A 16,050-nucleotide genomic window follows, 5' to 3' on the forward strand; every position below is an offset into this window, starting at 1 on the left:
ACAATTTTCTTAAGTGAAACTTTCCTATGAAGAACTCAATGGAAAGTGAAACTGTTTAATTTATGTAGTAATTATTATAACAGCTTGATTTGTCGTTTTTATTATTTTTTAAAATTTTTAAATTTTAATTAATTAATTAATTTTTGGTCTTTTTGAGACAGGGTCTCCCTGTAGCCCCAGCTATCCTGGAACTCACTATGTAGACCAGGCTGGCCTTGAACTCACAGAGATCCACCTGTTTCTGCCTCCCGAGTGCTGGGATTAAAGGTGTGCACCACCATGACCGGCTATGGTTTTTCTTTTTGATTTGTGGTTTGTCCCATGTACTTATGCTTGGCCTTTTGGCTAAGATGAAGCATAAATGGTATATTCTTTTTTTTTGGTCTTTTTGAGACAGGGTCTCCCAGTAGCCCCAGCTGTTCTGGAACTCACTATGTAGACCAGGCTGCCCTGGAACTCACAGAGATCTGCCTGCCTCTGCAGCCCCAGTGTTGGGATTAAAGGTGTGTACCACCACGCCCAGCTAAATGATATATTCTTAAAACTTACTAATACTAGAGTTGGGCATGGCTACACACGCCTTTAATCTCAGCACTCAGGAAGCAGAGGCAGGCAGACCTCTATGTAGCAAGTTCTAGGCCAGTTGGGGCTATAGGGAGAATCTGTCTCAAAAAAACAAAACAAAACAAAAAAATCCCCAAACAAAAAAACAAACAACACACACACACATACATACACACACACCATTTACTAATACTAGTAAGGAGCAAATTTCCTGTATAATGGCCATTGTGGATCTATTTTGAAGTCAATGATAAGTTTAAGTCACCTATGCTATCCTTAAAAACTGTTTTAGGCTTTATTTCCATTTATCCTTTCTTTTTGGTACAGGGCTCAGGATGTGTAATATATTCAATACATGGTGGTCATATCAACTACAAGAGATACATATAATACTCTAGGCAGGCTATTTCCAATACTGGAAAAAAGAGATACAAAAGAATTCTGAAATATAACAGTGACAATAAAAATCAAAATCAAACGATCAAAATCAAAATCTTTTCATAAACACTATTTAAAATAAGAGATTTACCAATAGTTCAGAATATTATTCACTTTTTCACTTTTTTTTGGTCTTTTAAAAATATTTTATTATTTCTATGTGTATAAGCATATTGCCTGCATGTGTGTAAGTGTACTTGTGATGAGCTATGCCTGAGGTCAGAAGAGGGTGTCAGATCCCATGCAACTGGAGTTACCAATGGTTGTTAGCTGTTATGTGGGTGTTGGGATAGGACTCAAACCTGGGTCTTCTGCAAGAACAGCCAGTGCTCTTAACTGCCCAGCCATCTCTCTAGCCCCCTGTCCCCCTTTTGACTTTTTGAGACAGGGTCTCCCTGTTGTCCCAGCTGGCTTGGAACTCGGTATGTAGACCAGGCTGACCTCCATCTCACAGAGATTTACCTGTCTCTACTTCCCTCACAGAGATTTACCTGTCTCTACTTCCCAAGTGCTGGGATTGAAGGTGTCCTGGCTTTCACTTTCTTAGCTTTATTTAATTTCTTTATTCATCTAGACATCAAGATTTGCAACTATTTTGGACAAAAATTTCATTTCAAACTACTTTATCCAATTACTTTCTCACCTTACTCTCACTACTTCTTTCACAACATTTATCACTATCTAAAGTTATCTTGTCATGGTTCTACTACATTACACTGTCATTTTTCCAGTGAAAGAAAATTTAGTATCAATTGGTTTTATTGGCTTTAAAAAAAAAAAAAGTCAGGTGTGGTAGCGCACGCCTTTAACCCCAGCACTCGAGAGGCATAGGCAGGCGGATCTCTGTGAGTTCAAGGCCAGCCTGGTCTACATAGTGGTTTCAGGTAAGCTGGGACTACAGGAAGACCCTGTCTCAAAAAGACAAAAAAAAAAAAAAAAAAAAAAAAAAAAAAGGTGTGTGTGTGTGCGCCACATGTTTAGGGGTTCTACAGAGGCCAGAAGGGGGTACTGGATCCCCTAAAGGTGGTTATGAGCTGCCTGATGTGAGCTAAGAATGGAACTCTGGTCCTCTGGAAAAGCAGTAAGAGCTCTTAACCATCTTTCCAGGTCTGCATTAAAATTTCTGCAGTGTTTCTGCAGTGTTATAGAAAGATTAAAAATGGGTGAAGAGGGCTGGAGAGATGGCTCAGTGGTTAAGAGCACTGGCTGTTCTTGCAAAAGACCCAGGTTCAAATCCCAGCAACCACATGGCAGCTAACAACCATCCTTGAACTCCAGTTCCAGAGGATCTGATGCCCTCTTCTGCCCTGCGTGGGCACTGCACATCATGGGTGCACTTTACATACATGCAGGTATAACACTCATACACACTGGAAAAAAAAAGCTGGGTGTGGTGGCATAAGCCTTTGATCCCAGCACTCAGGAGGCAGAGGCAGGCAGATCTCTCTGAGTTTGAGGCCACCCTGGTCTCCATAGTAAATGCAGGACAGATGGGGCTACAGAGAGACCCTGTCTCAAAAAGACCAAAAAAATAAAAAATAAAATAAAAAAACAGGCGAAGACAACTGAGTCCCAATAAAGAGCTTTTCAGAATAGGAAGATCTTGAATAACTGGAAAAAAAGATGTAGAAGAACAATAGCCCTGGCGGTGGAGGGAGGGACTTCAGTTAAAGAAATTTGGCAACTAGTGCAGAGTCAAAGCACCATCACCTCTTTTTTGAGGCAAGGTATCACTCTTAAGCTTGGGCTGATCTTGAACTCAGTAATCCTCCTGTCTCAGGCTCTCAGATGCTGAGATTACAGATGTGAGCCACCATGCCCAGCAAAAGTACTAGGTTTCTAATTGCGCAGCTACTGCCATTTTGCTAAACGGACATGATGTGCCCATCAAATGACCTTCTAAGTAGTTGTTTATAACCAAAGATTAGTGTTGCTGTCAGCTTTGATCAGAGAAGCTTCTTTTTATAGTGGTCAGTGGCAACTGCAGAGACACATAACTGAATCATTTCAGAAGAAATGATTACTGAATGTTCAGTCATAAAGGGGACGTGTCTATCATCTTCTCCAAGGAAGAAGGGGGCAGAAAGAATGTAAGAGCGAGAGGAATGGGTCAGGGATTGTTGTGAAACATGGATTTCTGGGTATGACATAGCTGCTATATATATCTTGAACTCACTGCAGCTGTGTGATTATCTGCGTAACATCTGCACAAGTTAGGAACCCCCAATATCTTCTCATGGAAGGGTGGGAGGGGATCATAGGCCTTAACCATCCCTTTCTGAGAATTTACATGTTGTAAGTGGTTGTTGGGGAGGAAGAGACATTTTCTTCAGTGGTATAGGCACTGGTAAGGTGCCCAGGCTCCTTTAAGCAACCTTAATGAAACTTACTGGATCACATACACACAAATAAGAAAGCAGAAGGGGCATTGTTAAGAAGAGGAAGGGGATGAGAGAGAAGAGAGGGACAAGAAAGGGTGACGGTGGGTGGTGATATGATCTAAATACACTATGCTCATGCATCACTGTCATTAAAACCTATTACTATGTATAACTAACATATGCTAATAAAACACTATTTTAAAAAAGTATTTGAAAAGAGGTTCATTTTCCTGTGAGCTCAAGCAACAAAAATGGGAGGTATCTATGAGAATCTAGAGACATGATGACATTAAAAGAAAAAGGTGTTCCTGAGAGCACAAATGAATTCCACAAATTTGATTGAAAGAAGTAAGAATGAAGTAGACAGGAATGTAACTGGAAGGTTGAAGAGAGAAAATTTAGGACCAGGAAGAGAAATAGCAAGATATGTATGGTTGCTAGGCTAGTGATATACTGGTTAGTAAAAGCTAGACAGCTAAACCTAGCACAATCCAAAGTGACATAGTTGTTCCAAGCTGACCATGTAATCCTTTAGGGTACAAACTGCTTTTCTAATTAAAATAGATTTTTTTTTTGAGACAGGTCTCACTGTGTAGCCCTGGATGACCTAAAACTTGCTATGTAGATCAGGCTGGCTTCGAACTCAGAGATCCACCTGCCTCTGCCTCCTGAGTACTGGGATTAAAGCCCCACTGAGTCTGGTCTTTCATAAAAAATTATTTTTGTTTTTTGAGACAGGGTCTCACTGTATAGCTCTGGATGGCCTGAAACCTGCTAAGTAGACAAGACTGGCCTCTGACTCACAGAGATATACCTGCCTCTGCTTTCCTAATTTTTATCTAGTAATTCTTTCTGTAACATTTTTGTAGCCATAGTGGCAAAAGAATAGTACAGGCCTATATAATGGGAAACTGGAAGGAAGAAGAACTCTACTCCTCCACTAGAAAAGTGGGATGAGTACTACACCCAATTCATTTATCATATAAGGCTTTCAAGTAATGACTGTCCTAAATAATTCTATACAGATTAACACTAAAATATAATGTGCTAAGCCTGGACCAATTATAATGGAAGATGTCAAATAAGTACAAAATTAGTATGGAGTAAGGAAGAGAATAAGAATAAATCAACTTTACTCTGACATGATATACACAATATATGATATATATCCATTATTTAGGACTGGACTTCCTTTTAGTTTTAAAAAATATTTGGATATAAGCCTAAGTGGCACATGCAGGATGAAAACTCTACACCTAAGAACTCACAGAACATAGAACAAGGGATGAAGAGAACACTAATGCATCTTTCTCATCTAATTCTTATCAACGAAGTTCTCTTATGCAACAGAGGGTCAGAACACAGAAGGCCACAAATGGCCAAAATGGAGGGAATAAGAGTCTGCAGAGTGTGGGTCTTTGGACAAGTCTCCTATATTAAGGTCCATCCTCCCAGGGCTCAGGGGCCATTGTGGAAGAGGAGGTGGAAGGATTGATTGTAAGAGCAAGGGAGGAGGTACACAACCATACGGAAACAGTCCTACAAGTGCCTGGGAACCTTCTCATACAAACCTACAGCAATGGTGTCAGCATGCACAAGAACCATGCAAACTCAGGCAGAGGAAAACGAAGCACAGAACTGTGGAAATGAACAGCAAGCAGGGTCTGCCTGTAGCCCCAGCTGGCCTGGAACTCACTATGTAGACCAGGCTGGTCTTGAACTCAGAAATTTACCTGCCTCTACCTCAGGGGGCTGGCTTGAGCTGATCTTCTTGACGAGAGAGACTTTAGATAGGCTGATAAACCTGGGTGGAAGAACTTGTACTTAGGGACACCTCAGGACAATAACTTTACATAATAAGCCTTAATACAAATGACAGAATGTATGAACGCCAGTGGGGGGGGGTGGCTATGGGAGGGTGCCAAAGGAGAAGGGACAAGAGGATATAAAGATGGTTTTATATATGAAATATACAAAAATTCAATTAAAAAAAACTTGGTTATCACAATTGATATAAATTTTAGTATCAGTTTGCCTTGCCAATTTCTTTTTTCTTTTTTTGGTCTTTTGAGACAGGGTCTCTCTGAAGTCCCAGCTGGCCTGGAACTCACTATATAGACCAGGCTGGCCTTGAACTTGGAGCTCTGCCTGCCTGTGCCACCAGAGTGCTGGGATTAAAGGCATGTGCCACCACGCCTGGCTAGTTTGCCAATTTCTAAACTAATGTCTGTTCATATTTTAACTAGGATTGTGTGGAAGCTAGAAATCAATTTGGTAAGAATTAACAACTAAATAAATTGGGTCTTCTAACACGTTATATGACACTTTTAGAGCTCTTCTGGAAGGTAAACTAATCAGAAAGTAATATACAACTATGTATAATCACATTTTTTGCCCCCACTTCACTGAGAGGTACTGAATACCCATCACAGGCCAGGCCGTATTCCAGGCATCAGGTATAAATCAATGAACAAAACAAAATCTCTTCTCTTACAAAATCTGCATTCTTGTGGGGGTGAGAGACAATAAAGAAGCGGGTGAGATGGATTTAGGGTACAGAGAGTATTAAGTAGACTGGGGACATGTTGGTTATATAAAGTGGTCACAATGAGAACTTCTCTTAAAAGGGTATATTTGAAACCATTAAAAAGGTATTTGTGGTATGAATATTCCAAAGAGGAAAGGGCAAGTATGGGGATGCTGGAGGGGAAGCATGCTTGTCTTGTTGCAGAAACAGTAGAGACCAGTCGGGAGGACAAGAGTAAGCCATGTTTTTCTGTTTAAATTTCTGGCAGGGATTTTTCTTCTCAACATCTTTTTTGGTTTTTTTTGGAGGTCTTTTTGAGACAGGGTCTCCCTGTAGCCCCAGCTGGCCTGGAGCTCGATTTGTAGGCCAGGCTGGACTTGAACTCATAGAGACCTGCCTGCCTCTGCCTCCTGAGTGCTGGGACTAAAGGTGTGTGACACCACACCTGGCTGAACATCATCTTTTAGATTTAAGTAGATGAAGATTCTGACTTTGTTGAAAGGCTGAGATTATTTTGTTAGTAGATATGTAAGATGTTACTGAATAAGGTTTGCTGTGATAAGCAGTTTGGCTGAACTGCTTGTAAATTATTTCCTAGTTTTGCTTATTTGTTGCAAGTGATCTTGCAGTTAGTACATACATAGCTGCTAGTATATATATGTGTGTGTGTGTGTATGTTTTTACATTTTTGTTCCAATTTTCTAATGTAAAAGTAGCACAGTTGCTATGGGAAAGAATACTAGAGTCAGAATTCTTTTTAAAAATATTTTATTTAGCCAGTCATGGTGGCGCATGACTTTAATCCCAACACTTACTTGGGAGGCAGAGGCAGGCAAAGCTCTGTGAGTTCAAGGCCAGCCTGGTCTACATAGTGAGTTCCAGGACAGCTGGGGCTATAGGGAGACCCTGTCTCAAAAAGACCAAAAAAGTTTTTTATTTATTATTTTTACTTTATGTGTATCAGTGTATTGCCTGCATATAAGTGCACATGTTTTGTGCTATGGATGTTGGGAACTGAAACCCAGGTCCTCTGCAAGAGCACTCAGTGCTCTTAATAGCTGATCCATCTCTCTAGCCCCTGCTGATCCATTTCTCCAGAATTCTTAAGTTAAAGTATTTTTGCTAAATATGTGAATTTATACAAGTTACTTAAAAGCCTATTTCCTGCCAGATGTGGTGGTGCATACCTTTAATCCCAGTATTCAGGAGGCAGAGGCAGACAGATCTCTGTAAGACTGAAGCAAGCCTGGTCTCCAGGTAAGCTAGGACAACAGGGAGACCTTGTCTCAAAACAAAAACAAAGAAAAAGTCTGTTTCCTTATCTGTAAAAAGAAAATGAAAATACTACTTTATAACATTTTAAAAGATTAAATGACATGATTCATGTATGTTGAAGCAATTTCCACACTAATTTAAAACTTTTTAAACTACCCACAGAGCTTTCAAATTTATACTTTATTGTTTGTTTTTTCATCTAAGTGCTTTTGAAATTTGCTTTTTATTGTTTTGTAACACTGGGATTTGAACTTAAAGAGTTTTGTGTATGTCATGCGGGTACTCTACTACCACATTACAGCTGCGTCCCTTAATTTTAGTTTTTGATTTACCTATTTGTACTTAAGAGTTGTATACAAAAACCTTTTTTTTTTTGAGTCAATTCATTTTAACCTATATAAATTTTATAACATTTATCTTTTAAAAAAATTTTTTTTTTTTTGTCTTTTTTGGGCAGGGTCTCCCTTTAAGCCCAGCCTGCCCTGAAGTCACTATGTAGACCAGGCTGGCCTTGAACTTACAGAGATCCACCTGCTTCTGCCTCCCAAGTGCTGAGATTAAAGGCGTGCGCCACCATGCTCGGCCTATAACATTGATCTTTTAAGTTACATAGTAAAATTTAGTAGATATACACATTTCAACTTGAAATCCTCAGGAATCAGAATGTAGATTTTCATCTCAACTTTGTTAACTGAACATTTTGTAATAGAAAATAAGGGTATATAAGAGAATATAATTCAAAAGGACAAATAATAATCATATATTTTCATGAACATTAATGACTTCTTATCTTTTGGCCTGCTTTTGTTTTCTGAGCCTCTACTGCTTAGGTAAATCGCTGAGAGCTAAACATAGATTTTCAATTGTATATGTCTCATCACTTAATACACTTCTTGCATGTTTTGAAGACTGCAGCAGAGAAAGACTTTTTTTTTTTAAAAAAAAATATGCTAGTTCTAATTACTGCCCTTTTACTGCTTCATAAAAATCAAAAACACAATCCATAAGAGGTATTTCAGGGCCTTTAAAGTATTCTCAATGGTTAAAAAAAAAAAAAAGTATTCTCAATAGTTTTCAAAAGTAGTTTATAAGAAGTTTAACAGAACAGAACTTACTCCATGCCCTGTGCAGTCTGCCGTGCAATATCTATAAGTTTGATCATCTCAAATTTGGTCTCAATGATATGGAGATGGTGATACAAGCTGGAGCCTTCACACCACTGCGTAACAATAGCCAGTTGTGGCTTTGTTGAATAGCCCATGAAAAGTAGGATATTCACATGTCGTGTTTTCCTGTAAAAAAGAAACGTGACAGTAAATAAATTCTTTAAAAATGAGAGGCAAATCAGCCTACTAGTAAAATGCTATCAGTAAACGGTACCAGAAATAAAAAAGAAGAAAACAAAAAAAGGTTAATTTAAAAAAGATCTGGCATTATCCAGTCTAACATCTAATTCTATTCAGAAATAAGTTATTTAAATATATATATATCTATATATATATATCTATATATATCTAATAAGCAAATAATAGAGGTTGCTTAAATTTACCACTTGAGGCTACAAACACCCTCTATCCCTTTGTCTAAGTGGTTCTAAATGTACTAGGAATTTTTCCTATGGGGAAACAAAATTATTTTCCTCTACCCTCCACAAATGGCTTCCCTATTCTGCTCTCTCCAGTAAGAACTTTAGTCTTTGTACCCTCTAGACACAAACAGCCTTCTCTGGATTAAATTTCCTCAGTCCTGTTGACCACTTCCTCCTAAATTATAACTCCAGAGTCTTTTCCTATCTCAGTCTCCTTACTGTGGGCTTACTCTCACTTGTCAATGCTCCCCAAGTCCTAGGGTCCAGGACTAAATAAAATCTTTGTGTGGTGGCACACACCTTTAGTCCTAGCACTCAGGAGGCGAAGGCAGGTGGATCTCTGTGAATTCAAAGCCAGCCTGGTCTACATAGTGAGTTCCAGGACAGCTGGGGCTACAAGAACTTTTTGTCTCAAAAAGACCAGGAAGAAAACAAAGTCATTTAGAAATTTGAGTATTACTTCCTCAAATGGAACTATTATACATGATCAGAACCCTGAATTTCCATTAATTCAGTCTAGGATTATGTCTTCTATTACTGGAACCAAAGAATATTGCACACTGGGAAAGGAATATAAACACAAATTATAATCTTTTTTTTCTTTTTGTCTTTTGAGACAGGGTCTCCCTGTAGCCCCAGTTGGCCTGTAACTCACTATGTAGACCAGGCCGGCCTTGAACTCAGAGATCTGCCTGCCTCTGCCTCCCAAGTGCTGGGACTAAAGGTGTGTGCCATCATGCCCGGTTGTAATTAGACGTATTATATTCCTCTACTTTGAAAGAACCCACTGGAAAATGAGCTAAAGAAATACCTTCTCTGGAAAACTGCAATTTACAAGCTTACCTGAGTACTCCTACTTCATTTTTGAAGGCTTGTAGCTGTTGAGGTGTGGGTGCCGTCACATTCAACATTTTCACTGCCACATCACCTAAGAGGAAATTGTTATTCCAAATTAAAAAAAAAATTAAAATATGCAACATTCTCAAGTGTTTTAAATAATTGTCAAAGCCTTTAATTCATACTAAATACATATAAATTGTAAATATATTTAACTACCTAAACTGTATTAATTTTCTTTTCTTTTTATACACACCATGGGCCCATATCCCCCACCTTACAAAGCAATTAACAATGATATTCCTATACTACTATTTCAAAATACCAAACCAAAAAATAGCCAACTTTGTTTTCCTCTGGAAATTTAGGTTAGCTAATTACTACCCAAAGTATTTTCCTGATTATTTAACAATATATTAAATGAAGTGTTATTTACTAAATGAATGCTGAAACTATGGATAAGAAGCTCAATGTAGCTTAAAATAGAAAACTGTAGGGAATGGAGAGATGGCTCAGCCCTTAGAGGCACTGGCTGCTGCCAGGTGTGGTGGTGCACACCTTTTAATCCCAGCCAGCCTGGTCTACATAGAGGGCTCCATGGCAGCTGGGGCTACAGGGAGACCCTGTCTCAAAATAAAAATTCCAAAATAAGAAAACAAACAAACAAACAAACAACTGAGAAAGACAATCGCAAACTTACTTATCAGAGTAGTTTTATTTTCAAAGTTATGAATTACTTATAGCATTGATTGTAAAATTGTTATTTATAACTATAAATTTTTTGTCTTTTTGAGACAGGGTGTTCCTGTAGCCCTAGCTGGCCTGGAACTCACTATACAGACCAGGCTGGCCTCAGTCTCACAGAGATCTGTCTGCCTCTGCCTCCTGAGTGTTGGGATGAAAAGGCATGCTCCACCATACCTGACAAAATTATAACAATAATTTAAATAAAACATGTGAATCAGCTGTAACTCTCATACAGTCCTAGCAGATGTGTAAATTGGTACAATCACTTGGCAACATTGCTGGCAGTAGCCATAAAACTTCAAATATGCATATGATGTGGTCCCATCTTTCTCTCCTAGGCACATAGTCAGTAAAAATGTACATGTATGTTCCTCAAAAGGCACATACTAAAAATATTCATAGCAAAACCATTCAGAAAAGCACCAAACTAGAAACTGCCCAAATGTTCATTATATAGCAGATAGAGAAATCAGGACACAGTCACACAATGGAATACCATACAGCGGATGAATGACTCATAGCTACACCCAACAATACAGATGAATTTTACAACGTTGAGAGAAAGGAGCCAGACACAAAAGATGACACACTGCTTACATCCTATGGAGGTCAAAACATGGCTGAGTGAATGAAGACAGCACATGAGGGGGCTCCTAGAAGGCTGATAATGTTCTATTGATCACAAATGTATTCACTTTGAGTTTCATCTACTTATATACATAGACATTTTAGTATACATTATACCTTATATATATTGATCTTTCCCCCAACTTTCAAAGTAATAGAGCATTCATTCTATTAGTTTTGCCACAGGATATTGTGTACTATCTAAAGTAAATATTTAATAACATTTTAAAAGCATAAAGAAAAAAATTTTCTGTAATCACCCTTATCAAACTGATATATATTTATATATCTCTCTATCTATTCTACTAGGTTTATATATGTATGCGGTATCCACTTTTTTTTTTGTCTTTTTGAGACAGGGTCTCCCTGTAGCCCCAGCTGTTCTGGAACTCACTATATAGAACAGGCTGGCCTTGAACTCACAAAGATCCGCCTGCCTTTGCCTCCCGAGTGCTGGGATTAAAGGTGTGCACCACCAGGCCTGGCCGGTATGCAGTATTCTTATGATAAATTAGGCTAAAATTCTGAAATAAATATATATTATCACATATATTTCTGTGCAGATCTATAATATGAAAATATATATGTTGCTCCATACCTTCATAAATCAAAAATATCTTTGCATAGCAATAAATATGGTCCTATTAACAACTTAAACTATATAATCACATACGGAGGCCTCAATGTGTTGACCCAATTTTCTACTAATGGGTACCTAACGTTATTTTCATTTTTCATCATTACTATACCTTTGATGAGTACACTTTCTCCACATCTGCTCATTCTTGTCCAACTACTTCCTCAGGATAATGTTCTACAAGTGGAACTGCCGGCTCAATGTATATAAGGCCAAATTATCATCCAGAATGCTTGTAGCAATTTATTTTCCTACCACCAGAATTTTAATCACAACTCTAAACATAATCAATTTAATATTTGTCGCTGGGTGTGATGGTGCACACCTTTAATCCTAGCACTCAGGAGGTAGAAGCAGGCGGATCTCTGTGAGTTCAAAGCCAGCCTGGTCTACATAGTGAGTTCCAGGGCAGCTGGGGCTACAGGGAGACCCTGTCTCAAAAAGACCAAAAAAAAAAAAAATTGTCTGCTGGGTATGGTGGCACATGCCTTTAAACTGAGCACTTGGGAGGCAGAGGCAATCAGATCTCTTCTGAGTTTGAGGCCAGCCTGGTCTACACAGAGTTCTAGACAAGCCAGGGCTACATAATTAGATCCTGTCTCAAAGCAACTACAAAACAAAACAAAATTGTCCATTTAGAGGAAAATCCTAATTTCTATCTTTTGAATTTGTAATTCTTAGAAAACTGGTGAGGCTTAACATTTTTTTTTTTTTTTTTTTTTTTTTTTTTTTTTTTTTTTTTTTTTTTTTTTTAAGGAAAAAACCTCTAGGGTTTTTTTCTTTTGGGGAAGGTCCCTCAGTATAGGGCACTCACAGTTCAGGAAGATAATCAGTCCACTTCTTTCCTTCTGTGCCACCATGCATGGCTGAGGCTTAATATTTTTAATGTTTACTGGCCATTAAAATTTCTTTCTTTGCTAATATATTCTCAATGTTTGTGATTTAAAATAGCCACAAAATTATCAGAAGAAATACTAAAATTAAAAAAAAAAATCACTTCAGGACTAGATAACCTGGAAGATCTTCATCTTTACAAATTACTACTGTAGGGCTGGAGAGATGGCTCAGCTGTTAAGAACACTGACTGTTCTTGCAGAAGACCAGCTACCGACTGTCCTAACTCCAGTTCCGGGGGATCTGACGCTCACTTCTGGCCTCCGCAGGCACTGCATGACACAGATGCACTTAACACACATTCAGGCAATACACTCATACACACAAAATAAACAGAAAATAAAATATTTAAAACAAAACAAAACCCAAATTACTACTGTAAAAAGTAGTGATAGGAATCTCAGTTACTGTGAATCCAGTTTTTATGTTCTACAGTTTTTGTTAGAATCCTTTGGAGGATTCCTGTATCTGATGAAAACAGTTTAATGATGTGAATAGTGAATATTTTCTTTCTTTTTTGGGGGGTCACTGTTTGTTTTTGAGACAGTCTCTTGCTGCTTAGGCTAGCCCTGAACTCTCTATGCAGTTAAGGATGACTTTGAACTACTGATCCTGATCCTCAAGCATCTACCTCCCAAATATTTAAACATATCCTCTTATTTTGTGCCAAAGGCTCTATATTAAATACATACCATGCCACTTTCCTTTGTAGACAGTTCCAAATGACCCAGATCCAATTCTCTGTCCCACTGTAATCTGTCCATCAGGAATCTCCCAATCATCACTTGAATCTCGTCTACCAAGTGTTTTCTCGATAAAAACAGTGTAAAAGTCAAGTCAAACCAATCAAAAAAGGAAAACATTTCATGCTAAGTATATTGACCTGCCTGACAGGAAGTTATGAAGAATAAGGTCTCCTTAAAAAACAAAACCAAAAAACCATCACCACACTGAAGGAACAATAGTTAAAACTATGAGTTTTTCTAGTTACTCTTTTCCAGCTGCTGTTAGACTTCAGTAGGACAAAGGCAGCAGGAAGTTAATTTTCAAACGGAGAAGAATGTCATTTGGTAGATATCTGAATTCTAAATCAACCTTTAGAGCATTTATTCTTAATCATACTTTCTAAATACTCGCTTATTCTTTCTTATTTATTTTATTTTATTTATTTATTTATTTGGTCTTTTTTGAGATAGGGTCTCCCTATAGCCCCAGCTGTCCTGGAACTCACTATGTAGACCAGGCTGGCCTTGAACTCACAGAGATCTGCCTGCCTCTGCCTCCCGTGTTTTAAATATTTTATTTTATTTATTTTATTTTTGGTCTTTTTGAGACAGGGCCTCCCTATTGCCACAGCTGGCCTGGATTCACTATGGAGACCAGGCTGGTCTCAAACTCAGAGAGATCCACCTACCTCTGCCTCCCAAGCGCTAGACTAAAGGCATGTGCCACCACGCTCAGCTTATTATTTTTATGCTTATGAATGTATTATGTGCATGTATGTAAGTGCACCTGTGTCATGCAATGCCTGCAGAGGTCAGAAGAGGTGTTGGATCCTCTAGAACTAGAGTTACAGACAATTGTTAGCTGCCGTGTGGGTGCTGGGAATTGAACCTGGGTCCTCTGCAAGAGCAGCCAGTGCTCTTAGCTACTGAGCCATCTCTCCAGCTCCTCTTATTTTAGAAACAGAATGGCATTACTTCTTTTTCCAAACAGCCTTTTACAAAGTTAAATTAGAGAGGAAAGCAAAAAATCAGTTTTGTGCACTTCATAGGATAGAGCCCATACCTGACATTGATATCAAGCTTAGGAACCTGAGGCTAGACAGGTCACAGGACATAGGGGAGGGACTAATACTAGTTTTCTACTAAGTAGTTAGTGTAGTAAACTCTTCAAAAAAATTTTTTTTTAGTTATTTTTATTTTATGTGTATGAGTGTATTGCTTCCATGTATATAAGTGAATTAGGGCAGTTGTTAGCTGACATGTGGGAACTGGGAACCAAACCTGGGTCCTTTGCAAAATCCATCTGAGCCATCTCTCCAGTCCCTAAACTGATTCTTAATGATTTATTGTCGTACACAAAGATTAATGCATCTATCTCAACTCTCACCAGAGAAGTTTCCTTATGCAGCAGATGCTGATTAACAAAGAAACCCACAGTTGGCCTGTTGGCAGAACAAGAGATTGGAGAGTGCTTATCCTTGAACAGAACATCTATATGAAACTTCTGCCTCCCAAGCCTCAGGGATCATTGTGAAGAGGGGGCAGAAAGGCTGTAAGAGCCAGAGGTGGTGGATGACCACAAGGAAAAAGAGTTTTCCAGAGAGCTGGCCAGTTATTCATATGAATTCACAGCAATGGTGACAGCATACACAAGTCCCATGAAAGCGCAAACAAGACAAAATCCCACAATACATCTAACTGAAGGAAATTTTGGCAACTGATGGCTGCTGGGAGGGAGAGAAACAGCCTCTTTCAAGGATGGGACTCTTGGTAGGTATCTAGGCATCAGTGGATAGACCCATACTGAAGGACATTTGTGGACACAAAATAGACTCTATAAGATTTATTTTATATATATACTCTAATATATATATTAGAGTATATTAAATTGGATGGGAGTCAGAAAGGGGAGGGAATCTAAACACCATCAAATCATAGTGTATGAAAATCACAAAAATTCAATTAAAATGATTTAAAAATCAGTTTTGCGGGAACATGCTTTATGCAAAGAACCAGTAATGCTTAAATTTATTTGACTGGTAATTTTGCATCACATATATACCTAATATATTCAAAAGGTGCAGTTACATTTGGCTATGATTTCTAAAAACAAAGAACTTAGAAAAAAAAGACATCATTTATTCTTACCATTCGATTTCTATCTTCTGAGGATGAAGATGATTTCCTTTCCCGCTGAGGTCCTGGAGATTTCTGTAAGGCTTTCACATTAGTGAGGGAGCCAGGTAATGAGGCAGGTGGGGTGGCAGACAAACCTGTGGTTGACCCTAAATTAGAGAAAGGGGAAATTATTCACATAAGGAGGAGCAAGCATGTTCATTTAGCAGGGGCAGAGAGTGGGGAGACCTAGACTTACTTCTAAAATGAAGTGCATGTCCAAATTCTGATCTTTTAGAGTACAGGCCAAAAAGAGGTCTTATTGTGATTAGTACTATAATTTCTTTTAGCTTTCTGACTAATTTAATGATCTTTAAGATAATGAATGACACATACTCTGATGGTGAGAGGTCTAGAAAAACACAATCTCTAAACCAAGCAACAATTTCGTAAAAAAAAAAAATACTCCCAAATTCCTGTCCAAAAATCAATGCAAAAGTCTACGAAACACTGTCTTGTTATTACCTCAATAGCTTTGATATTTTGAGAAGATGCAAACCTCAAAATGGAAATACTTTCTAATGGGCTTAATGTTAAAAATATTTCTTCCACATTAGTTCTAAATTTAACTACGATCCCAAACTAAAAGCTTTATTTATTTATTTATTTATTTATTTATTTATTTATTTATTTAT

At 38.1% G+C, this 16,050-nt stretch overlaps 1 protein-coding gene across 4 annotated transcripts in view; it reads right to left on the reverse strand.

Moving 5' to 3' along the window:
• Braf (B-Raf proto-oncogene, serine/threonine kinase) overlaps nt 1-16,050 on the reverse strand; it is a 153,939-nt gene that overhangs the window by 27,392 nt on the left and 110,497 nt on the right. For all 4 annotated transcript variants that reach the window (XM_008823521.3, XM_029558871.1, XM_029558872.1 and 1 more), the window contains 4 exons: nt 15,389-15,525; nt 13,208-13,325; nt 9,617-9,701; nt 8,301-8,477 (listed from right to left, as the gene is read on the reverse strand). In XM_008823521.3, coding sequence (XP_008821743.1) covers nt 8,301-8,477; nt 9,617-9,701; nt 13,208-13,325; nt 15,389-15,525 — 517 coding nt within the window. The remainder of the gene's footprint in view (nt 1-8,300; nt 8,478-9,616; nt 9,702-13,207; nt 13,326-15,388; nt 15,526-16,050) is intronic.

This window comes from Nannospalax galili, unplaced genomic scaffold (genome assembly GCF_000622305.1).
Source record: "Nannospalax galili isolate Female #2095 unplaced genomic scaffold, S.galili_v1.0 scaffold307, whole genome shotgun sequence".
Classification (NCBI taxonomy): Eukaryota; Metazoa; Chordata; class Mammalia; order Rodentia; family Spalacidae; genus Nannospalax; species Nannospalax galili.